General features: G+C 33.9%; 1 protein-coding gene across 1 annotated transcript in view; it reads right to left on the reverse strand.

Moving 5' to 3' along the window:
- Positions 1-27,165, reverse strand: part of LOC138938571 (lachesin) — an 86,961-nt gene that overhangs the window by 27,037 nt on the left and 32,759 nt on the right. Inside the window, exon 2 of the mRNA XM_070305641.1 lies at positions 6,169-6,260. Coding sequence (XP_070161742.1) covers positions 6,169-6,260 — 92 coding nt within the window. The remainder of the gene's footprint in view (positions 1-6,168; positions 6,261-27,165) is intronic.

Below are 27,165 nucleotides of genomic sequence, written 5' to 3' on the forward strand. Positions count from 1 at the left end.
TTTAATTATTTTGTGAAAAGATGTTTTCTTGAAAGACCGTGTAATGTATAATATTACATTTATAGATTTCATTACGAATTTATAATTGTTTTACTTTTGCCGGGAGTATCGTACCATAAGATTATATAATTGAAAGGCTAAAAAAAATGATGAAGTTAATGTATCTCTACAAATCGGGGAATAGAAATTTTAGGATAAAAAGATGCGAAGAAAAAATTCAAAAATATTTAAAAAATTAAGCTTCAGATATTATATCTTTATTTCGCAAACAGCGATATTTTCTTGAGCTGATTCCAAGTGGTTAGCGCAGGAAAATTGACAAAATAATCCATCCGCATTCTATCAATATTAAAAAGTTCTACTAGAATAAATTACTTACGCGCGTTGTACTCGTCAATGTTGCAACAGCAAGTAGATATACGAGAGGTTTTTCGTTCGGAAACTTTGTTGAAAATTACGAATGGCTTATTATCGAACTTCCGTCGAGGAAATAAGTTGTTATGGATATTAAGTATGGTAAAATTTTTCGCCGTACCGTAATATAATCGAGTTAGTAATTTTCGTTGCTCGACATACAATCCTTGCCTCCGAACACAACAGTTACTCGTAAACTCTTTATCGTTACCTCGAGGTAATTCGAGCAATTTTCGCACCTAGTCTTTTCATTATCCGAGATCCGTTTTTTTGCCTTAACACCATTATGATGACGGCTTTCACTTTGTAAAATCGCGTACTTTTATTCACTTTTCCATTTACATTCTCGTAAATCAATTCTTTATTTTTCGATATTAATAGTGACACTTTATTTCGTTAAAATAAAATTTGCGCAGGAAAAAGATAAAATGTATTTCTTTCGCATAAATATTTCAATATGCTAATGTTTGCGTTAAAAAACACTCTCTAGTTAAATAAAATAACAGTAAACTCATGTGTGCAATGTTTACTATAAAATGCGAGATACATGTTGACGGGATATTGGAAAATAAACAACTAATGGCATAGAAGGAAAGATAAACTTTCGATTACCACGATGATTTGAGCAATTTATTTCATAAATGGCATCGCACACCGCGCAATTATTTACTCCCTATTGGTCAAGCGTTATTTGACAATAATTTTGCACATCATTTCATGCATTCGCACATCGAATAATGCAAAAGCGTATTTAATAAAATTCAAGCAGCACTAATAATCACTTAGAAAAGAATATTTATTCATCACTGATTATTAATGATTTAACAGTTAATGCTTATGCTATATTAAATGTAATATTTTGATCAAAACTATTTCTAATTTCTTTTAATATATTATATACAGAGTATTTTTCTTATTATTTTTATTTGATTTTATTAATAATCATAAAAAAATTATTATTTTTTTTTTGTTATGAAATACCGATATGATAAGATTTATATATGGAATATTGATTGAAGAGACTTTTGAATCAGATAAAATATATAGATAGATTATCAATTTAATCAATAAAATTTATGACAATTTTTACTTCATAAGAAATTTACATAACTAATTGTTAAGCAAAATCTTAATCTCTCTCTTTCTCTCTTTCTTAAAATTGTATCACAATATACATGTAATAAATATATCCAAATATGATAGATCTATTATATATTTTTCCCGTGATTATCTATGTGCCGGAAATTCATTGCAAATGAACTTCATACAATTTACTCGATCTGTATGGCTTGTGTAATCGAGCATCCGTCGACTAAACTATCGCTGCAATGTATCAACTGAGGTAATATTAACTACATGTTTAACTCATCGCGCTAGAATGCACTTCGTGCACGCTCAGTCAGTATGTTAATAATGACGACCGCATTTCGTATACGTCATATCGATGACAGTTAAAGTCACAATACTAAAAATAATTTAAATATGTATCATTTTTTCTGCCTTTTGAAAGTATATGAAAAGCGAACCATGCAGCGTATATTATTTAATTGTTAAACAAATTATTGTGCGAAAGTCAAATCGCTTAAAATATATATAACTTTAAAAATAAACATTATAGAGATAACCCAAGCAACACGATGAAAATACATGAACCTTTGGGCATTGGTGCATGTGTTCGAAAGTACTTATAGTACACTTTTCGTAGTATAGTTTTCACTTTCTGTAACAGGATTTCCGCACTAAGTGCTAGTTTTGACTTTCACTCGGACTCCCCGGCCAAAGGCAGGTAGCCGATACTTTTTTTCGTTGCTCTTGCTGTTTCAATTTCTGAGATAATGAATCGAAAATTATTTTCCGCGTATTTTTTTCAATTTTTATCAAAAAAAGATAATGTAGTAGAATTTTTCAAGAAATTATTCCAACATATTTTATTATATCTTTTACAAACCGAACAGGGGACGTAACTTTACTTTGCATATAGATGAGAAATCGTATCTCTTCTGGCGCCGTTTCCGCGCCTGCAAACGCACTTTCTTCCTTTGCTAGTGGCCAAAGTAAACGGCCAAACAAGCAAACAGACACTCTACAAATCTCGTCACCCAACAGCCACCGCCCGCACGTAACTCTGCCCGGCTAAAGAAATATTTCCGAAGTCGCGACTCTCGATGGAAAGTCGTTCCGAGTTTCAGCATTTCATTTTTCTCGTTTTGTATCCCTTAACTTTCTCTCTCTCTCTCTCTCTCCCCTTTCTTTTTTTTTGACTCCGTTTTATTCGATTTTTTCTTTTTCTCTGTTCTACTATTCATGTTACTGCCCGCAATTTAACATGTACCCATCTTTAATTATTCTTCTCTACTTTGATTTTACTATCAGGTATTTTAGAAAATCGATTATTTTTTTCAGAAAAGATCTAATTAATAGTTTAATAAAAAATATAGTTTACTTATTGTCGCTTAATTGTACTCTTTTGAGTTTTAATCTCATAACTATGTTATATAAACTATATTTTATTTTTAAGACTGTTACATTCTTTTTCTATTTGCTTATTGGATCTTCTTTTTTTCTGTCGTACTTTTTTTCGGTTTCAGATTTCTTTTTTTTATCGTTCTCTCTCAGTTTTAGTTTTACGATTGCTTCGCAAAAGCGGTTTTGCCTATTTTAACAAGACGTTTGGGACAAATTTTGTCACAATTCGACGACAATGCTGATAATGTAAAACATAAACAGAAGAGCATGATTTTATACCGACGGTGTCAAATTCATCTAGTTAAATGCGAGAATGAGAAATGAGATGGTGCATCGTGTGTTTGCGAAGCCCGATCGTTTATTGCTCTCCGAAATCGTTGCAGTGGCAATAATTTCTAAACGAATATTGATTTGTGAAATATTCCATTAAAAAGTATTGCGAATCTTGCATTTTTACATTTCATATGAAAAATTAATTTTGTTATATCTTCATTTAAATTTAAAATCAAGTGCGTTATTTCAATGAAATTCTTTGGAACGAATTTTTATTGCAAAGAAAGCGAAGAGAGACGCCAAAAATTTGATTGGAGACATGCTGCATTTAATGAAAATAGCATATCTTAGATTAAATGAGACATTTCTAAATAAAGCCAAGAATTTGCATCGCGGTATCGCTTCATCGATGATGTCGTTCGCCTTGAGAAAAATCGCACGAAAGAAGGTCTCGTTTAATTTAACTCAATTTATTCTTCCGTTTGCCCGCCTCTGAATGGCCACCCTTTTTCCATTCACCGTTCGTTAAGCGACTGATAAGCGGAAGTTCCCGATTGGCCAGATGCTACCTTCCTATGGTCCTACACATCTTGCTCCTTATTTATCCTTTTTAGCATTACCGCTCAATATTCAACGCACATTGCAATATTTGCTGATGGGTCTTTCGCGTTTAGTTCATAATTATTGCTTCGTGGATATTTATTTGCACACAACTATTATCCGCAATCTAAAAGCTGCACAAAGTTTCTCAGAGTTTATTTTAGATTCATTTGGGAAAAATAGTTCGAGATCTATCGTGATTCAACAGGATATTGTGTCGTGTTATATGAAAAATATTTATCACGTATGACACATTGAAAACATATAAAGAAATCATTAAATTACGTATTTTAAAATATCTTAATTTCTGATTAAAAAACTGTCATTTTGAATAAATAATGAGCAGAACATTTGAATATATATTAAGGGTTATTTAGATATAATGTGTCGCGAGCTTTTGACTCTGCGAATATGAAAAATGTCGTATATTCTATTTTTTAATTAAGTATTTTAAAAGCCAAATTTAAAAAATCCGTTATTAAAGAAAGATAAACTTCCAAATTGGAGAAAAGCAGATTTTTGGCACTTGATATATATGTTTATATATATATATATATATATATATCAAGTGCCAAAAATAATACGTAAGGATATTCGTTAAAGAATATGAATTTTTAGCCGGATGTATTTGAAAAATGTTAAACGTAATTGATTAACGGAAATTCTTGTGACAATTCGTCGAAATTGCAATGCAAATTGGGCAATTTACGATAGAATGGAAGAACGCCGGAGTTGTTAAGGGAATGCGTATCGGGTACAGGTGTCATAGTGCTTGTCTGTTTGCGAGAAATGAATTCGCAGAATATCCAGGCACGCGCTAGAGTTTTCTTCTAGAAAATCTTATTTACTCGCTGAGAGAATGCGAGCAGAGAGATCGGCTGAAATTGAGTGACGTCAGTAATCAAATGCCATTCATCTGTTATAAAGACGTTTCGCCTGGGTTGAAATTATCATGCGAATGCGCGAATGGAGGAAGCGATAAAACCTTGATAGTTTGCAAAATTTTCTTGTCTACGTCAGACTATATAATATCTTTCTTCGCAATCTACCCACTTTCCTTTTCTCCTCCTTCTGTCGTCGTTCGCCTGTCCTAAGCGATATCTGTAGCCTTTATTAAAATCGTAATCTTTTATTTTTTTCTCACGGACATCCGCTTATACGGCCGAACATTCCATTTAGCTCTGTATTACATGTTCATTCATCATTCAAGTTTCTTCAAGAAAAAAGAAAATAAATTATGTTTGACTTTATTTACCTCGTGTTTCTGTTTCTTTTTTTCATTATTATAATGAGTTAAAATATTTTTTTCTTCAGTTATTAATAATTAAACTCTTAACATTTGTGTGATAATATATGTATATAAATATGTTTGCGCGATAATTAGTTAACATATATAATAATATGAAAGAATTAATACAATAGATGATTAATATGATACCTGAAATAATTCCTCGATATTTATCGGTTTATTAATTAGCCGCTATTATCGATATTCGAACATAAAATCCTACTCTGATGCATTCTCATTTATAATCGCTTTATTTTTGTCCTGAAATAAATTTCACTTGAAATGAACTGAGAATCTATTTGCATTGTTGGAGCTTAATCCGCGGAAATTTTTAACTTTCAGTATTAAATATTGTCGCGTAATTAGTTATATTACAAAATATATTCTAGAGAGGAAGAGCATTTAGCTTTCTATCTCATATCTGTTTATTTGGATATATTATATTACCCGTGATATTTCCACTTCATTTTTTTTTATATAAAAATATACACGATTTTTTTCTATTTTTACGCGAATAATATAATGGAATAAATATAGCGAAACGAGCAATAATATGCGTGTTTTAACGAAACTCTACGAATTGTTCATTTTACCCAGAACACGCATTGGTATTCAGAAAAAGTAATATCTCATCGTAGTGGAAGAGATCGCAAGGCCAATATCGCCGTATGTCGCACCGTGCAAGTGTGCGTTTCAAAAGCGGATTAGTCCTGGTATTGTATTTACAGGTGGTCGTGTACACAGCGAGCGGCTTAGTTGCAAAATTGTCCGTACACAGTGCGATATATATCTCACGGCTCTCATATTCATCGGGTTCGGCGGCCCTCGAAATCTGCGAACGCGTGATGCGATAGGCATCTACTCTCGTCGGGATTCTAATATCACGGGATCAGCTTGGAAAAGAGGGGAAAGGGGGAATAGGGAGGGGGGGAGAGACGAAATCCGTTAAGGGATTTCGTTAGATTAATCTTGTTTTTCCGGAATCGCTTTTCGATCCGTTCTGGCGAGTTTTAGAGGGGATAGCCGTGTAGTTAATACGAATTGGTGGAAATTTCTTCTTTTTTTTTTTTTCGCCTACTCTCGTACTCGTTCAAGTTTCAATGAAATGACAAAAATGTGGTACTTACCAAAGATGTCGTTCGGATAAACCAGGAGCGCCAATAATACCATCAGAAGTGCTTTTTGCCGATCCACCATTTTGCCACAATCATGGACCCAGCTGAAACATGAAATAATTATTATAATAGTAATCTTAAAAATTTTTTTTTTTTATTATTATTATTATTATTATTTTCACACAACCATCACGATTCATATATTTTAACTTGTCGTATGCCTATTATATTTTCTTTCTAAATTATAATCTTTTCGCACGTGTATCGTGCATTTTTAAAAATTATAATTTATGCAAAAATTATTGTCTTTAATAGGAGAGATAAACTAATTGTGTCACATGATTAATTAATAAAATATTGAATACATAATACGTAAGCAAAAATATTATTTAATGAGAATCGCGAGTAATTGAACACATCATGTCAGTTAATTATAGGTACAATTTTCGCATATCCTTTTGATGGTTCGTATAAATTATTAATGAATGCATGTGTGTAATTAAACGAATCTATTGTATCCTCGTATTTGCTGAAAATCAAATAAATGCAATTATAAAGAAAGATCAAAAGTTATTGTATAATGAACGTGGTTACATTTACGAAATAACGGACTATCATTTCTTTCTCTTTCTCTCTAGCGTTGATCAATTTTACTTAAATTACATATTACGAATGACGAATAACAGCTTGATTACCAATAAAAAATAATCGACAGATTTTGAATATTAATCGAATCGCGCATGTTAACCATTTTTTTATGTTTTGTTGATTCGAACGTTTGCGCGCGCGGTTGTGAAGTAAAAATAAAGATAATAAAATAGACACGAAACGCGTAGGAGAATATATTACACTGGGAACATTAAAGTCATGTCAGCGTCTGTGACGGTATTCCACGGGGAGATATTCCTTATCCTTTCATCTAGCGTACTTTGCGTACAGATCAAAACGCACGTCCGCCATACTTCCGGTTATATTGAAGTAATGGGGACTTATTCGTTTCCGCGATATTACATCAAGGATCAAGAAAGAAATAAAGAAAAAGAAACTAAGAACCGCACAGAAGAACGTGCAGGAACCACACGCTGCAAATATACGCGAGAAGCAAAATAATCTTTGATATAATCCAATTTTCTTATTCAACGAGAGAGAAAGAGAGAGAGAGAGAGAGAGAGAGATTGTAACAGAAATTTATATTTAAAAATTATATCTATAAATCCTTCTCTTGATTTCCAAAGATCCTTATCAGTCCGAAGCTTTTATAATCATCTAACTTGATATCGAGTAATAAAATTAATCGATTGAAATAGCTTCGCGTGCAATGAGATTGTGCAATAAGGGACGCGACTTGAATTAAATCGCATTGAAATAAAAATTACAAATTTAAATATGTGCATAGGAAAATTTAACGCGGCAATAACATCGCCATTGACGATCAACGCTGGCGCGTTGCGAGCGTTAAACGCCAATCAGGCAAGTTTCCCTTATGCAGCGGCACACTGATAACTCCATTACGAAGCGCAGTGCAGCTAGCAGACTTGTTAGACACTTGGAATCATAATATTAAACTGATGTGACACTCATATCGATCTTCTTTACCCTTACATTTACAATAACAACGATGACGCTCATCCATTTACTTTCATTTTCAGGACCGAACAAATTATGTAACTAAATTAAGCATGATTAATATTCACGTTGCAACGCATACACAAAATAATGTTATGTATTATTTAAACAATTTTGATGTAATCATTGCTTATGAAAAATTACAGCGCGATTTCTATACGTATGGTACACTCATTATTTTATTTTCAAATAATCATATTCGAAAATTGTGTAGCTGGATCTGTTCTTTTCTAATTTAAGCAGATTATGTTTCCAATTGCAAATTTCATATAAATAATGTATCAAAATTTATAATGTTAAATTTTACTCTCTTCTATTTTTCTTTTTTTTTTTTTAAATACAAGCACGAAATATATAGGCGCTTGATCGCCTTGGCCTTAAAGGGCAGCAAAGATCCTAACGTAAAATCAAGTATCCACGCTGTTGCACTCGAAAGCGGAATTGTCGGGTGAAAGTTTGTCCGTGACAACTCTGCGACGGAAAACGGCGGAAGTTAGGTACATTTATCGCGCCCCCCCCCCCCCTCGCATCATCGTCTCGCACACGCAGCAAAGTTATATCCATCATGTGGGCGCGTGCTCGTGCGACAGGAAGCGAAACCAAGTCGAGACCAGGCCAAGCTTTTCCCCTTGACTGCAATGAGCAATAGCGGCCAACAAGTTTCGAATGTGATGAGCGAAAAGGCGAGGCGATAAAACTTGACATCGGTGTAGTACAAAGTTGGCGAAATGTCCAAACTCCCTTTCTCTCTTTCTCTCTCTCTCTCTCTCCCTCCTCTCGTGGAATTTGCAACTCTCACACGTACGTCGAATACACGTACAAGTATTGTTTCAGTAGCGCAAACAATTGTGGCAAAGGAGCGATAATTCTCAGCGAATGCTTTAGAAAAATTTTGCAAATGGAAAATTTATGAAATACAATAAATATATTAATAAAAACTGAGAAATTTTGCAAATTTTTGATGTACAAGTAGTACTAAACGGGATCGTTCTTTTGCAGAATAATAATTTACATTGAAATATTGTTATCGGTACTATTCTTACGTTCTGTTGCGGACGATAGAAATAACCGCGGCTTACCCTATTTTATACCATGCAGTTACAGCACGGTCGCGAGGAGCCATACGCCATGCTCATATACCACGGACGACGTGACTTTATTCAAAGCGGATTCCATCGTTTACTCGATACACAGAACGGAGTAATATCGAGTTTGGATTTCGACTAACAAGAGACCGGCAACGAAAAGGCGGCTGACAAACGACGAGCCCCGCGTAAACAATACTATCGAGTAATTAGACGTATACAAGACGATTCTTCTCCGACGGAATAGACAGTCGTGCCCCGTGCTCGAGACGAGGCGCATTGTTTTACACGGGTTTAGGACGACAAAACCAAGAATGCGCGAAGACGCCCGCGTCCCTTTGTCTTACGTTGCGTCTTTGTGCATTCTGCGCAAATTTTCAATTGAAACTTTTTCTTCCTCCTTCCTTTCCTTAGTTCACTTTTGTTCAACTTGGTCGGTATTGTATATAACAAAATACTTGTTTTATTTACTTCGAATTTGAAATATGCAAAATGTTTTGAACAAAAGTCACAAATAATATTTGTCATATCTTTGCATGCTCGTTACATATTCTCTATAAACAAGGAGAATATTTTGCGAGGAACAGCCGATAGTAGCGGATAATGTAACGAAGGACCGATACATTCGGCCAATCGCAAATTATTCGGGATCTCTGAAGTATTAGAGTAACCTCGTAGTGGTTACAATCCGTGATTAGTCAGACGCGCGGAGCTAAGCCGAATCGTGTACACCTGAGTTCGATAATTTACAGCTAAGCTACTGTAACATTTATTGGGCAAATACGTGACAATTTCGAGCAAACTCTGCGATTATTATCATATTCGTAATCAAAGGAACAAGATTGGTTTTCCGAGTCGCAATTTAAAAAATTATTTTTATCGTATTTTAACCGTATATTGTGTTTATATTTGTAGCTGCATAAAATAGACTTAATGCAATGATTTTATATCATGGCAATTGAAATATTCTTAGAAGCATATGTTTATTTGAAATATTTAAGTTATGTTCGCAATAAAATTATGTTCGTAAACAAACAGAAGTCACTGAAGAAAATGACATAAGATTAGTATACGCTATGAATATTTCACGATATAACAATTTCAAATTTAATCTAATATTTTCCGGGTCTCGCCAAAGTTTCCTTCTAATGAGTTCATTTAAACGCATAAAATTCAGATCTTCCTAATTGCGAAACTTTTAGATGCACATAGCTGGGAATTAAATCATGCCGCAGTCGCATGATAAAATGCATCCATAATTCGAAAGCATCTCCGTTGCAGTTCGTGGTAAAGAACATCTTGTTGCGATAAATATTCGCGGGCTCTACATAATTATCTTTTCATCTAATTATCCGTAAGCGTCTGGCGAGGCTTGTTGACGCCCTTACGCAACACCGTAAAATGGTTTTTCGCACGGGAACCTTGTTACGTAGAAATTGAATTATTCCCGACAAGTGCCGGGGCTGCATGCATCATAATGTATACATAAAAAAAAAAAAAAAAAAATCGCTGGCGCGTATCGCGCGTCGCTTTTAATGCAATCTACGTATGTAAAGTGACGTCATATAGAATATAACCACATACGGATATGAGCAAATGGTTTTTACAACGCGTGCTTTATGGCGATTGTAATTCTTGTCTGTTGCTGGAGCAACGTGCACTTTCACAAGAAACTAATCTGCATTCAAATTTCATCCTCTTTCTCTCTCTCTCTCTCTCTCTCTCTCTTGTCGAATGTGAAATGAAATTTCCGGTAGGTTGATATTATCGAGCCACGTGTGTTCATTCGAAAAAATTTGCATGGCCGATTCTGCACATTCATTAATGATGATTCGTACATTTAGAATTCATTATCGCTTTGTTTGGTTTCGCGCAAAATATTCGTTTACACGGTCGTTTGTAAACATGATTGGCTCTAAAGAATTGACGATAATCAAATTTAAACAAATCTAGTTTTTTATATTATTTTAAGATATTCTTTCTCTTACGGAAAGTAAGAGCGATTTTTTTTCCTTTTTCATTTTCTTTTATGGCTGCTGCGGTTGTTAGTAATAATTATCGGAAAATGTAAAATAATAAAAGTAGAGCGTTAAGTGGTAGTAACCACCGAGTGTAACCACTGGAATGTATTAAGGCGCATTTATACATGTTAAGATTCTTAGCCGTTGCGAGCTTTTGGGGTTCCTGGGGGTACTGCATAATTTAGCATGCATAATTGAAGAGAAAAAAAAATGAGAAGAATATTATCTAATGCGAACGTGTCATATCATGATAGGTAATTGAACAATTTAAATCTAAATTGATGAAAGTGTAAAAATAGGAGAGATACGATATAAAATCTATTCTTTTTAAATAGATAGTGTTCTACTTCCGTTTTGATAATAGTATTTAGAGTGATAATTACAGAACACGTAAAATGTATAAATACTTGCAAAATTATAGCATTAGAAAATACGTTAATGAAAAAAACTATGATATTATTTATGGAATGAGCACAGAATTTCGAACTTTTCGTTGCGGCAAAGGATTAATCGGAATTTTGTGAGCCCTGACCGCGTTTTGTCATGTGACTAAGTAATCCGAGTGATGGATTAATTTGATTGCCATCTCATCAGTGTATCGCGTGAAGCTCTGCGATCGCAATTTGTCCGTAAGCGCTTTCATCGCCGTCGTAACAGCGGGAAAGGAAATCGTTTCTGTTGCTATTCGCTCGACAGAAAGTTTTCCTTTTCTAATGAAGAAAAGAGTCCGTCGAACAACTGCATTCGTTTTAGCGAACTTTGCCCGAAAAGATCTTTCATTTTCTGTGCATCTCTCTCCCGATTCAATACGTAACGCGGAAAATTGCAATGGAGCAACAATGTTTCTTAATTCGATTCTTTCGCGACAGAATGGGGAGCTACACGAACCTTCCATTTCACTTAATAAACCGTGAATAAACAGCGATCAAACTCAGCTTCGTCAAAAATAATTAATTAACTTGTTTGTACGCCAAGAATTAATCTGAGAGAACCCATAGTTGTTTGTTTGAAATCGCTATTAACTGCCGGTCTTGCTTTTCTTTTGTATGTAATTAAAAATTTTAAAGTTGCCTTTAAAGCAAGATTTTTATTGTGAGAAAATATAGCTTTATAAAAATATACATATTATTTTTTAAATATTGTTACATATAATTACATACAATTTTAATATTACATTATATATATAATAAAATTTATTTGAAAGTGATTTTTAAAAAATGTTATTTATTCATTTCATAATCCATTTGCCTTTCTCAGGCTAAAAAAATATCTTATATCTTTTTATACAAATTTTCAATACTTTGGAGAAGTTTTATGCCGACAGGTATAATATTTCTATGCAGTAGGCAAGTATTATCCCCCTCCATCTCTTGATAGGGAATTAAACGTTATCTTATGCATTCCCCTGTGTTCGGGTCATAAAGTCATCGCCACGTGTCTTGCTTCTACCCAAGGCGAGACGCGGGGAAAGATGAATGAAAATTTGGGTAACGAATATGACGATGGTAGGAGCGTAGGAGCCCTCCTCCTTTCGCTCCTATTATCAGTTACTGCTTTCAAGAGGGGGCGAGCGGCTCGTTTCGACCTCCACTGCCATGGCAAAAGGCTATAATAAAAAGAGCAACGACTATCGCCCGTGATATTACAATGAAAGGACTAGTATTATAGCAGTAGACGCTCTTGGCGTTGATAAAGGATGGGCGGGATATAATCCCCTCGTGTCTTCAAGTTCGCCCAGTTCCGACGATGGGTCTCAATGTTTTCCGCCATCCTCTTCTCTCTCGCTTCCTCTGGAAAACAGTTTTGAGCATTTGGTGGTACGCACAATATGCGGAGATTCCGCTCGCGATCCCGATGATTCTCCCAGTTTTTATCTTTTCCCTAGTTTTTATCTTTTTGCGATGGCAGCAACGATCGGCAGCGCCGCTGCGATAACTCGTTGCGGGTAATCGCCCCCGCTTGTAACTGAAGATTAGCCCTCTTTGAGTCAAGTCCGGCAAGATATAACCAACTACATATGTATGCGAGTTCAAGATATAGATCGTTTCACGAGCCACGCTCTCTTTGCTATTCGTATTCGACTTCTTTTGAAGATTGAGAAATTGAGATTTTCGATTAATACTAAGTAAAGTGTAATTTAAAAAATAAAAAAATATTGTACAAGAAAATCGTATCTCTTTTTGAAATGAATAAAACAGATATATTCTCTCGGCTTACATGAAACGTATACTTGGACAGCATCAGCTGCATCGCACTACAATTTTAGCGTGGTAAAGCGCGGTCATCCCGCTTAATGGCATCGTCGGTCGGGGTTAGTACGTCGCGAAAGTGCAAAGAGTCATAAAGCGTCGTCGGCCGGGCAAAAGAAACGTCAGGAAGATACAACTCGCGAAGCACCGTCTAAATCCATATGATATCGCTTATCCTGATATTGGCAATCTTCGATATCTTGATAGTAACAGATATTACTTTGTACGATGTCTGTACGTGGCCCTTTATGTTTGCCGGAACTTCCATTCCTGAATTCGCATTTATTGAAACTACGAGCGATACAGAAATATGGAAAATTTATGTTTAGAGAGAGTCTTGTATTTTACGATGAATCGTACGTTGGGAATTTGTAATTAAGTGATTAAATGCAAAATAATATGCAAAATCACTCTTCTCCATGCAAAGCAGTTCGATATTATAGTTTTAAATATGTTTATACACGCAGTTCGCATACGTATGTTTTGCCAAAATTCATTACTTTGCATTTAGAACCATGAATTACAATCGCGCACTTGCACTCCCTGTAAGAAAAAGACTTTATCGATTGTTCTATGCAAATGTGAATGTGCTCGACAGCGTCCTGCCATAATGTTCCTCTTTCATTAACATGACGGATTCATGTAAGACCCTAAGGGATTCATGACGATTATCTTAATATTTCTAAATTGCCTCTAGTCGTGTGGCCGGTTCAAAAAACGTTATGATGATTAGTTATTTAAATCTCCACTTTCAACTGCATATAATTCTATTGTCTCTTCGACATTTTAGTTACAGAATGATAAACTCTAAAATAGTTCAAATAATTACATTTAAAAAAAGTGACGTTAAAATTAAGATACGTATTTAGGTGCACTCTATCTAAATACCTTTGTATAATAATAAGTAAATAAAAATATATATATAATATAAATAATAAAAAGATATATAATAGTAGTATTTAGTGCATTATCAAAATAAAATTTTTACATTCGCCAGAATTAATTTCTGACTTTGTCTTTGTAATACGATGCATTACATCCGCTGTAGATCCGCTGTAATGTACAAATTTGCCATTTAAAAGCGTAAAATCGCGCGCGATTGGAAAATGTGGCTTTAATGTCCGCGAAATAATAACTCCCACTGTTGAAAATATAAATCGTACAAAAGGTCGTATCGCGTTCTATATCCATGGTACAGTCGCCTTGTCTTTGACGTTTCTGACTAATGATCCCCGGTTCCCTTTTCCGCTCCTCTCCCTCTCCTCTCGGGAGTTCGGAGTATTATTATATTCCGAGTATAATGATTGATTGATTAATGCGGTACACAAAATTACAGAAACCGGTCGGACCTCCCGTTTAAACTCGCTCGAGAAAAACTCGTAATGGCTTCTCGTTTCGAATGAAAGCCTAATCGTATACGCAGCAAATGGGATGCTTAAGAAACAGCGCAACGCGTCTCACGATTTTCTGATAAATTCGGAGACGATTTTTTCTCAGTGAAATTTCGGGGTCGGAAGTTTAAGGTAGAGAGGAGGACGAAATTCGCGATGGATATATCGCAAAAACAAACGGGAGGGAAAAGAAGGAGAAGGAGTAGTCCCATAATGGAGCAGGGCTTCGCTTCTCGAAGAAGTCGTGTTCGATTTCGGAAAGTTTTCAAGACTTCCCGCCCTCTTCTTTCACACATGTGTCGGCTGTTCGTGGTAGACCCGCCACCTTCTTCATGCTTCCGCTACCGCGTCCTCCTTATAATTCGAGAAATATATCGTCGCTATCCGAGAGGCATCCTATTGCACCTTCATCTCTTCTATTTGTATTTTCTATTTTGTTCCTTGAACAATATACCGAAAACACATTTCGAGCGATATTGCTTAGATTTAAAAATGAATTGCGTGCTATGAATATACTATAACAAAACAAAAGATGTGATGACAAAATCGTCATATAAGCGAAAGAGAAAATAACTTTTTTGTACAAAAATAAATATATGAAATTTGAAATTTAAAGAGAATAGAAACGTTTCATATGAAATTATGTTTCAAAAAGAACGACTTTAAAATATTTACTACCTTCTCAATAATATGATCTTTTTCACACACTATACATATATCAGCATATTAAATACTAAATTCAATTTAGGTTCAATTGCACGAGTATTGAAAAGAACATAAAGTTACTAAAAATTTGAGCTCTGTTGCTCGGCAATATCGTTGAAATATTTTGTCGGGCAGAAAATTAGCACGAATTAAGCTTCTCGTTTAAAACGGGCCGCGTTTAACCTCGAGGATCATTGATCCTCGTTGAGGTACGAACGACAGGAGCCGCTCTCGACCGCCTTTAAATTATCCTATTTCTAAATTTAAGCTCGTGTTATATTTCAACGGACGACTAATCTATTTTTTACGATTCTTATGTCACGGAAACTCGTAAGAAATTATATTTTTTCGCGGAGTGCGCGGATGAATTTAAAAGATAATTTTTTGTCTTCTAGCTTAACAATGGAAACGTCAATGTCAACGTTAATTAAATTTTGATGTTATTTCATGACGGTCGTACAATGCGTATTATAATACATATACGTTAGCCGACAACGAAAAATTCGCTAACTGAACCGCAATTACAGACTGGACAATCATAAACGAAAGCATTTCGTTAAAACTCGAGTTATTAAATTTTAATTGTTATAACGCAGGTTTTATTCTTGCGCAGATTTGCGACTTGTATTACGGACGATCTTTTTGTGAAGAATTTAAATGTATATTTCTATTATTTTAAGCAGAAAGCATTTTCTTAATGGAAAACCACATGATTGTATTGGCAGTTTTTAATATTGTAAAGCAAAAATCATAAACTTGATCTTATCGTACAATTTTATTGAATCTTCTTTCTACGTTTCGAATCTAATAAAAAAAAGATGGCTTAGATTCCTTTCCGAACATGACACATTCATTTATAAGACGACGATCAATGGAAGAACTGGTGCGAGCAGACGAGCCTGAACACTTAAATTTCTGAAATCTCGTACACGCGGTGTACACACGACACGCGGTACTCTGCTGACTTTTCGAAATTGTAGGCGTGTGCTGCTGCTCTTGCCGGCATAAAATAAATCAGAGTACAGGATGAGAGATCTAGCCGACGATATATTCTGGCACGTCGGGTATATTCCCTTCCTTAAGTTCTCGTTGCCCCCGTACCGACGCCGACGCCGATGCGCCTCTATAGATTTGGCTCACGTCGAAGTCAGAGCACAGAGAGAGAGAGAGAGAGAGAGAGAGAAAGGTCCTCTCTCTCTCTCTCTCTCTCTCTCTCTCTCTTCCTCTCTATAAATCTTCAAAGAATTCCTTACCTACGGCAACGATACGCACAATTCAACTTTCCCATTTTAGTTTCGAAGTAAACGCGAAAGTTATGCGTCTTTTAATTACGTCAATATGATCATGCGATGGATGATGGAAAAAGATTTTGAAAAAATTATTTCAAAAGTTTTTATGGCAAGATTTCTTTTTTTAGCAGATAAAATTTCTATTTGAATGTCTGTATAAAATACTGCATAAAAAATACTGATATAAATCATCTTTATTTGATACAATTTAGCAGTTCTTTATATTTTTTTTATTGCAATCCTCCAATCCTATTATTTTAAATAAATTTATTTTTTATTTAAATTGTTATATCAATTATATAAAATTCCTTTTCAGGAAGTTTATATAAAAATTTTATTATATCTAATTTTTTTAATAAAATGTTTTATTATCTGTTATATGTCGCTTATTATATTTTTGCTATGTAAATGTTTGCACGTAGAAATTTTATTTAAATAGATATTTAAATGTGAGCGAGCTACTGTGATAAATTACGTTGAAATTTTTCTGACATACAATGAAGCTGATTATTCGTACTTAAACAAGTAAGAAGTGCGCGTTTTCAAAAATTTGTAAAAACAAATCTCGTCGAGACTGCAACCGTGTCTGCGAAGCTGCTCTATCCTCGAAAAAAAAAATATATTACGACCATTTCTCTCCATAAAATGACGTGAATTGCGGTTCCACTAATTTTGCGTTTATAGAGATTATGCAAATACAGTTCCGTCGACTATAAACTATGGGAAATTTAACAATTTTTCACTATAGGACGCACTCGATCTTGCCCGCGCCTTTATGATCATACATTATACAATATAACAATAAGGATCTAAAAGGATAACAGGACTCTTACTCTCCATTCTAATATTAAGTATATTCTAAGATCTTAAAATCTTTGAGACTCCTTAAATGATAAAGATAATATAATCTTTTGATATCTCTTACAATTATATATGCACACTGATTATGCATGTGCGCATATTATTACGTTTTATATGAAGTACATATAATATTACGCAGTATTGCAGGTGGTGAAAAATTCCTCAAAGATTTATGGTGAATGCTTTATAAAGGCTGCGAGTTATATTTTACCGACTTCGATACATAAACTGAAAATACATGTCTTGTGCTACGCGTGTGAGGATTCTCTGAAATTACTTGCAGAGATAAATAGGGATTGTAACGGTCGGTAATATTTCCTTCGATTACTTTCATATTACTCATCATCGTTTATCATTATGTCACGTAAGATGAAAATCGAAATCTCGCAAAACTTTATTATCGATTTAAATTTCGCTTTTTATTTATTTATTTTTTTTTTTTTTAATTTTTTATGTTTCAAGAAATGATATTTTAAGCGTAATATTCTAAGAAACAATAAGACAGAGAATATAATATTTCTAAAATGAATAAATTGTGGTCAATAAATATTATATTAAATACATTACTTATTTTATATTTATGAATTTTCTATTATATTAAAAATTTCAGAATAAAAATATAAATTTTTTAAATCCGATATAAACCTTATTGATTATAGCCTGACTCAATGAAAAATAAAAATTAATAATATAATTTGTATCATACTTTCGTATTTTGTTCTAATTTATAATTTTTTTCAACAATTCTTGTCTTTTTTATATTAATTGTTAAAAAAAACACTATCAAAAATCATGCAACAGGACATTCAAGTTTTATCGTTGCCATCAGCATTGCCGAAAAAAAATATTTTTTTCAGTACGTAAGATTTCTTTAGGACAGTTATAGCGATCTATTACACACAGGGGTGAAATGATTCCGCTACACAGCGTCGCTTTCTCCAGCGAAAGTTTATAACTCGCGATAAAGGCGGGGGGGAAGCTTAGCAAAAAGCTTGATATTCCTTAGCGCCCGATAAGAGTCTTAAGGTCTCACAACTTTTTCTCGCAAAGTTCGCATCTAGGGTATGCTGTTTATTATATTTTGTATTTCACTTCGAGAGCTGCTATCATTAAGATAGCCTCGATTCAGATACACGCAATTTTGAGAGGAAAACCAGAAACATCTATGATGACTTCTAAGGGTACTTCTGTTCTTCAATCATTACGTGATATTTTTTTAATAATTAAATATGAGTATTTTTTTAGATAGAGATACTTCTCTCCGAAAACGTTTATGAGATGGATCAAACTTTATTGTAGGCTGAAGGACGTTAAAATTTTTATGTCCGTTTTTTTTTTGAAAATTTTGTAATTGTAACCAATCCGCGAAAAAATCTTCTAATCTCGTAATATATTTTGAAGGATATAGCGATTCAAATAACATTCATCGCTGTTAAAATATTCGACCGATATTCTCGGTTGAGTGAAGTTTCGTGTTATAGCATCATGGGTTTTCATCATCCATCTTATCTATTTGTTTAGTTACAAGAGAGAGTTTTCTTTGCCAAAGTAATGCGCGAGAATGGAACGTAACTTTATCTTATGTAATTATATGCGTAATAAATGCGCATATAATTGCGATTGAGTAGAATAGAAAAAAAAATTAAAAATTGATAATATCTGTCTGCCAATGCAATTAAAAGATATTTTGCCATATATGAATTACTAGATTTCCATTTAATTACATAATTATCTAAATGATTAAAGATGAAAGCTAAAATGTTAGATCGTAATAATTTAAAAATACGAAAATATTAAAGCTAATGATATCTGCAATTTTATATTATCATCAAAAATGCATGTAAAAGTGTTCTTATTTGATAATTTCACTTAGGTAGCAAGTAATACATTAAAACAAATTTTATTTTATGAGATAAAACATAAATCTCATTTTATAAAATAAGATAAATATTTAAAAAATGGTACCAAATGAGAGAGAAAGAGAGAGAGAGAGATAAAGTTATCATTATCGTAACGTAAACGTTAAAATGTAAGCATTTTTTTGAGAATTAAAGACAAAGCGAGACGTGGAGAATTGAACATTGAACATTCAATCCGCGAGTCCATAGTATTTTATTCCCATCGTATGTTTCAGGAGCACTTGAGCGAGAGGCTGTTTAATTCTGTTCGTGTCTTTCATCAATCTGACTTTAAAAGGATCAGGCTAATTCAACGCTCCGTTATTTAATTCCGGATTAGGCAGACAATTGCGCGAAAAAGCAGCTCTTGCATTAGTTCTATTGCTTTCGGTGCTTCATCGCGAATCGTATAACCGACAATCCGTCGAGTTGGTCGTAGAAGTAATGCAAATTCCGATATCAAAGATAAAATTGGGTAAAATAAAATAGATTATAGATAATTTCTTTAAAATGTAAGTTGAAAGTTTCGACTGAAATTACATAGCTAAAAATAATCATATTATGATGATTATTTGAACAATAACAATTGGACAATTATTTATAACACAAAAAACCTTTTTTTAAAAAAAATTTTCTTTTATGGAAAGGAGACAAATATAAACATTTATAACGTTTCTATTCACGTGAATATTTAATGTCAATGCGCTAGAATAAGATTACTCAATATTGGTATTCAACATAAAAATTGTTTAATTTATATTTTATGTAAATGTTATTTATCTTTGCAGATTGAGAGATGTCATCGATAATATATACGGTCCATTATAATATTTCACCGGCAAGAGGACATAATTTCGTGGTGAGCAAAATTATATACATATATATACAATAATTTATTATAATTGAAGACAGTATCAAGATAATTATAAATTACCGCGTCAATTCTTCTAAGATCGCTAAAATGTTTATTTTGAACAAATATTACATATTGACACGTAATTAAAATTTTTTGAAAGAGGATTAATATCTGTTCATTATGTAAAAAATAAAGAAAATTAATCAGATCATTCAGATGAGAATGTTTCAACTGATTATTGAGCCACACATATGTTATAAAATATTCTCCCTTTCTCGACACATTTACAGATTTTTGATATATTTATAAATATAGATAGATCATACTTATTTTGCAAATGGATGTTTCTGAAAAAATTTATTTATAAGCGACCAAATGTGCATTCAGGCAATCGAACACTTTGCTTTGGTCTTATAAAACCATTATGTGATTTATTAATAATCTTTTATTGATTAACGTAATTCTCAACTAATCTTATATGTGCGACATAATGTCTTATCATAATAATATCATTATTAAGTTTTAACATAATAACATAATAGAGAGAGAGAGAGAGAGAGAGAGAGAGAGAGAGAGAGAGAGAGAGAGAGAGAGATTCGATGATATATAGTATTCTACATATATTTAAATATAATAATAAAGAGGGAGAAAATATTTCTTGCCTAAGCTTCTTTATTCTGATAAAATACAATCATAAGCTTCTTTGATAAAATATACACTTTATTCAATTTTATATCTTTATGTTATCTCCTTGCCGTTTCAAAAATTTTAAGTTATTAAATTTGCTAAGTAGTGGAAGATTATTAAGAATTATTACGGCCGAATATCGTTTATAAATTATCTAAAAACGAATCGTCCCGTTTTCTCTCTTCGTGACTTGGAACATCGGTCGCGACATTGCATTGGTGGGAATATACGACGGTGGATTAAAATCACAGGGATCGGGACTTTGGAAAAACGCACATGAATCATCTCGCGCGGGACGTTCGGAGTCTGAGATAAGAATGGAATACGATGATCTCGCCTAGCCCGGCTGTAATTTACGTTTTTACGGAAGTCGGAGCTCGCGAGCGGTAGGACGGTAAGGGTTGAGGGTGAGAGGTTGAGTTAGCACAAGACACAGCCTAAACGGCGAGCGCAAGAAAATTAGCAACGTTTGCTCCGCGTAAGAGTTATGAGGGCTTTGTAGCCAAACTACTCATGCACATTAAGGGTCATTACAATGCCCATAAATTGCGGCCACTGTCCGCCACGATATTTATGTTATCAATTCTCCCGAAAGCGGAAGAGGGACGAGGATGACGACGAGGCCTCTTAGATATAGCAGCGCTCGCCGGTGCTCGTCACGCCGTGTGCGCGTTGCCTCTTTTAATTCTCGTCTCACCCGGTACAAATACACTAGGCGAGCGTATATTTTTGTAAGTTATTGCCGTCCTTGCTTTCTGTTATTGAGCGTACATCACTGATAAAGTTCTTCCTCGATATAACACGCACGTACTTATATTCTCTATTGCAGTAAAAAATATACTCGCATTAATTATGACTATGTATTTCTCAAATTAATAATTTTTGTGTAGATTCGGACATATAATTTTTTGATAATTTAAATAATTATTTTCCATGTGAGAGAAATATCGAATAATTTTTATTTTATTTTATTACACAAAATATAGAATGTGATTATTTTTTTGAGGAGAATTATTAAACGATAATTTTGTTTTAAAGCCTAAGCTAAATTTAGCTTATTACAACGAACGGAATATACATATTTTCTCTTGTAATGATTTCTCTAAACTAAGTTATACGATCTGAAAATCTGATACCGTTTCCCGTATCTGTATTTTCGATGTACAGCATGCTGGAAGCTGCTGCAATGTATCAAGAAACAAATATCTATATTACAAAAGCGACCGCGGAAAATCTTTGTTCTGAGATATGCGTTTCATTTACGTGCAACTTACTGTAGTTGAAGCTGCGGATATCTATTTTCCTGTCGACTCAAAGAAATATTTAACATATTCGGCGACGACCGAGGAATATTTCGCCCTTTCAAGCAATACTTATAATATAGCGCGAGATTTCCGCGGGAAAATTTGCCGATTCGCTATTTCCATTCAGACGAGAAAATGTATTTGTAATTAAATTCGTTAAATAAATTATACAAAACGCATGATTTTTTATTGTCCGCATTTTGACATCATACAGTTTAATTTCATCGTTATTCTTAAAACACGATGATTATTGTTAATTATACATAAAAGAAAAAGATTCCGTTAAAGTAAAAGATTCCATTGCGTAACAAGAAGTGAGAATAAAGTTTACGCTACTTTTTTCCTTCTTTTAAATATATAACGGAGCGAAAAACACGCCACATCGGCGTACGCCTTCATGCACTAGTACGCATTCCTAGTGTATTTAATGTAGTAGAAAAATGTTTTCATGCTCGAAAGTGCTTGAACGAGGCAAAGCGCGTTCGTATCTCACGGAGACGTATGTGACGCGAGTATGATGGTAACAACGCAGGTGTAATGAATAAATCCCGAAGTTTTTCGGCACACGGAAGTTGCCGCGCGGCTCTAATATATCCACCGTTCCGTCGTTGAAAAACGAAATAACGTCCTTCGGCACATTCGCAACGGCTGCGCAAAAAAAAAATCTCGCTGACTGAACTTGTTGCGAATTTACAAAATATTATCGCTGCGTAGGATTTGTTTGTATCGTTAGTTCGAAGTTTTTTTTTTTTTTTTTTTATTTATTTACCAAAACAAAAATAAGTCCCGACCTGTTTATTTGTTTGTTTGTCACTAGTGCGTAAAACTGCCTGGACGCATTTTCAAAAAAAAAAAAAAAAAAGAGGGAGAGATAGAGAGAGATAAAGAAAAACTTGAAGAGCAATGGTTTGATATAAAATACAAGCTACGTGACGTATATTTTGGTCAAGTTATTTTTTCTATTTGATTTTTTTTTCTTTTTTTAACATGGTCAACAGAGCGAGATACAACATTGAATATATTAGGTGTTTTGTAAAGTTATGAAGCTCATTTGCATTCTCGTAATTGGCTTTTGTAATTAGATATTATAGTATTGATTTTCAATTATATTCGAAGTTATTGATATGACGTTTGTAATTAATCAATCATCATAAATCATATTACTATTTGATTTTTAAAAGAGAGAAAAGACATTGCCATCGAATTTTAAATTATACTTTTTTAATGAATTAATTTTCACGATTTGACAATCAAAATTTGCACAAATAGCCTTGCTATTTTAAGAACCTATTGTCATTGAATTGTTACCAAATCCCAATTTTAATTGCTTGTGAATAGTATGACTGTAATGTACAATCAGTTCTAGTTATAATAGAAACAGTAAGAGAAGATCTTGTGAACGGTGATGCTAAACAAGAATTGTGCAAGCTGAGCGAAATACACTATTGAACATGCCTTTATCGACGCGTTATTACGCAAGAAGATGCATTTGCGTGCCACATGTAGACGATCTGTTTTAGAGCGCGCTATCGACGTATCGGTAACGAGATACATTATTCAGCGGGCGAACACGCGCTTCTGCCACCTTCGGTCATTCCTTGAGTTCGTCACGTATTATCGGAGAGAGAATTGACAAAAATATACGGACTTGATTATTTTCTAAAAATCGCTATTATCTGATCTTACTAGAACGTAATACATGTGTGTCGGTGACTAAAATATGTTAATTTAATCACTGATATGTTGACATTACGATATGTGTCATTTGCGGTTTGAAAAAGTAAGGATTCTGTCAGAACGCTTTCTGTTCGATTATTTTCTATATTTGTTCATGTATTACCGATGTTCTCGTTTCCATGCGGAAAAGCCGAAAACCGCAACGAAATTTAACTTCGTCGGGTGTGATGGGTCGCACAGGTAAAAAGGAAGAAATCATTTATTTACTAGATCGAAAACAAACGATGGAAAAACCGCGATGCAGGCGCAATTTTCAGGATCCGTACATTTTTGTGCGATTATTCCGCGAATTATGTCAAAATTATTGTTACAGATATATTCTATGTTTTTATAAAGATATCGAAAATATAGCTAAGAATTGAAGATGTTCGCTGACAATAAATTTAGCTCATAAACTATATCAAAAACAACGTTTCATTCAATGTAATAACAAGAATTTAGGCATTTTCATGTTGAAAAGTATCAGCAGGTCTTTCATCGTAACAAATGCGCCAGTTTAATAAACGTTATTAATTAGCCTTTATCTTTTCCAAAGTAACGTTGCCAATAAAAACAAAGTGTGTAATTTTAAATCGCGATACCTCGACATTTAGCCCGATTGGATGAACCAATTAATCACGAACTCTTAATTACACGATTTTACATTTCACGATTGCAATAAGTACGAATATATAGATAGAATGTTAACATTGTATATGCAAACACTCCAGGTAAACGGTTTATTCGCATGAATATAAAAATTTATTACATATATTTCGCAACGAGAATCAACATATAACTGCAAAAATATATAGAACTCGCAATTATTAACACGTAAATTGTATAAAATTTTGCGGTACTTGTACGACTTTTATGCTCTTGATTTCCCGTTTCAAATTATAGACAACCTGGATGAAGGAGAGACAATTCGATATTTAATTCTTAAAAAGATATTGATAACAAATGTAATATTGAGAAATATTCTAGCAAATTTAGAATTATCGTAATTTTTTTTTTTTTACAAAATTTTGGTGCAGCATATAATTGAATCAATTATTACGAAAATGAATCACCATGCTTATAATAAAATTAAATTAATATCGTTATATGATTTCCTGCCTTTCAATACATCGCATGTAATAAGAATATCAATTGCATTATTGGCTACAAAGATATCACTTTTTTTCACAAGAATTTGTTATGAAAAGAGAATATAAGATATTAATCACCAAAGATAAAAAATTATATTATATAAACTGAATTTTTCCAGAAGCACATCTTAATAAAAAAAAAATCTAATAATGATAATAAAGGATACGAGATTAAGGAGAACTATTTTTCTTTAAGAAATTAATCAGCGCGATTCATGCAAATCAGTAACAATTGATTCAATTTGTGTGATCTATGCAAGATTAAACGTAAAATTATTTTTTTCCATGTAATTAGAACTTTCGTCTCGCGACAGAAACCTCAGCAATTCGAAATCGTTAAATTTGATTACTGACCCATTGGCACCATTAGCGGCTTAATGTGCATCCTCAGCGCTCCACGGAGTTTCAAAATCTCGAGTCGCACCTCCGAAGAAATGCTTGATATATCTCTGAGTACCGTCCGTAAAAAATAAAGAGACGGACTGCGTCTTGAATCCTTGAAAACGGACATTGGAGTGGAAGAAAGACGCGGTCCGTCGTCATCTGCGGGGAAACAATTGTCGCGATAAATGACGATGTGAGAAAGAATTTTCAAATGTAAACGTACCTTCCGCGAGACGATTTCCACGACGGTATGGACGGCCCTCAAAGCGCTATCTTGAGAAAAATAAGCGTATCTGGCGTCGGACGCGCGGAAACGCATCGGCACGATGGACCGGAAGTGCTTCAAGGGTAATCAATTTTCGTTTTACGAGACGCGGAAGCTCCTCGTCCCGTTACAGACGTGCCGCTCGCAGAGAGTTATTAACAGCTTCGTAATAGATACAGCATAAGTACATACGCGCTAATGATCGCTTTGAACGATTTTTTCGCCGTTTGCATCATTGAAAAGATGTATCTTTTTACGCCAGATCAGATGCTCTATTACATTGGGACGAAGAAATTGCAGCGTTGTGGAAATGTACTCTCTTTCTTTTTTCTTCCTCTTTTCCTGTAGATTCTGCTGTGCGAAAGAATCTTTTTCATAAACAATTTCTTACGATTCTGCACAGTTGCTAATGGAAATATGAAGAAAACGACCGCACGGAGCATTTTTGTCCGACAATTTCAGATATGATTAAAAATGAAGCTGCGTAGTAAGAAAATAAATATTTTCCATTATCGTAATCCGGGAAATGGTAGAATGCTGTTTTCGCGGATTATATTATGCGGAAAGCGTCTTAATACTATTGTACCTATATTCGTATCTAAGTATTTCAGAATTAATTAAACTGTCGAACGAGACGGTGATAATATGACATATCTTTTTTTTTTCTCATCTTGAGAAATACGGAAAGATTTGTATAAATATTTACAGTACTTTAAATTACCTTATTAAATTTAAATGTAACAAGTTGAAGGAGGAAGGCGGGGGGAGGGGGGGGGGGTAATTGATCCGGTTAACTTGACCGTAGATTTTTCTAACAAAGTTCGTAGTCAGCTGATAACAATGTATACTGAAGAAACACACCATTATCCATGAAGTACCCGAGTAGAATAGATGTAGAAGAACTTGGTTTCTACCTATCCAAATATTTGCGCATTTCAATTCCGGCAATCATCCTGATAAAGAATATCTGTTAAAACCGCGTCATTGCATTTCACGGCTATTATGTTGACAATGATCTCGCGAATATAGGCACAAAGTATGTAATTTTCATGCCTCGCTGTTTCCATTATTTCCTTTTACAAATAAATTCTATAAGTATAGTAAATTGTTTCGTCGAATTCTCGACACACATTGTAAATGAATAAGCGAAACTGATCGTAAATCACGACGTTTTTATGTGCGCGGCCAATAATTTGCAATTGATAAAATTGCGCGCTTCAAACATATATCCGCCGATAATCTGCATCTATTAAACGCGTAATAAAGTATTAAGCGGACGTGTTAAGCCGTAAGAAAAAAGAACAGAATTACGATAAGATAAATCGGAGATTACTCGCGTGGCGTATAATTCGTGTTTGTAGGTTTTATTGTCGAATCTTCTACGTGTTTGTACGTGTGTGTGTGTGTGTATGAAAGGCCGCGATCGGCTTGTCGCTAATGTACGTACTTCCGGCGACGAGTTAATCTCTCGTGGATCAATCCGCGAATATGCATTAAATGTCCCATTAAATGTCAAGTGAC

The sequence above is a fragment of the Polyergus mexicanus genome, unplaced genomic scaffold (assembly GCF_030449975.1).
Source record: "Polyergus mexicanus isolate NDT 795.1 unplaced genomic scaffold, iyPolMexi1.0 SCAF_13, whole genome shotgun sequence".
Classification (NCBI taxonomy): Eukaryota; Metazoa; Arthropoda; class Insecta; order Hymenoptera; family Formicidae; genus Polyergus; species Polyergus mexicanus.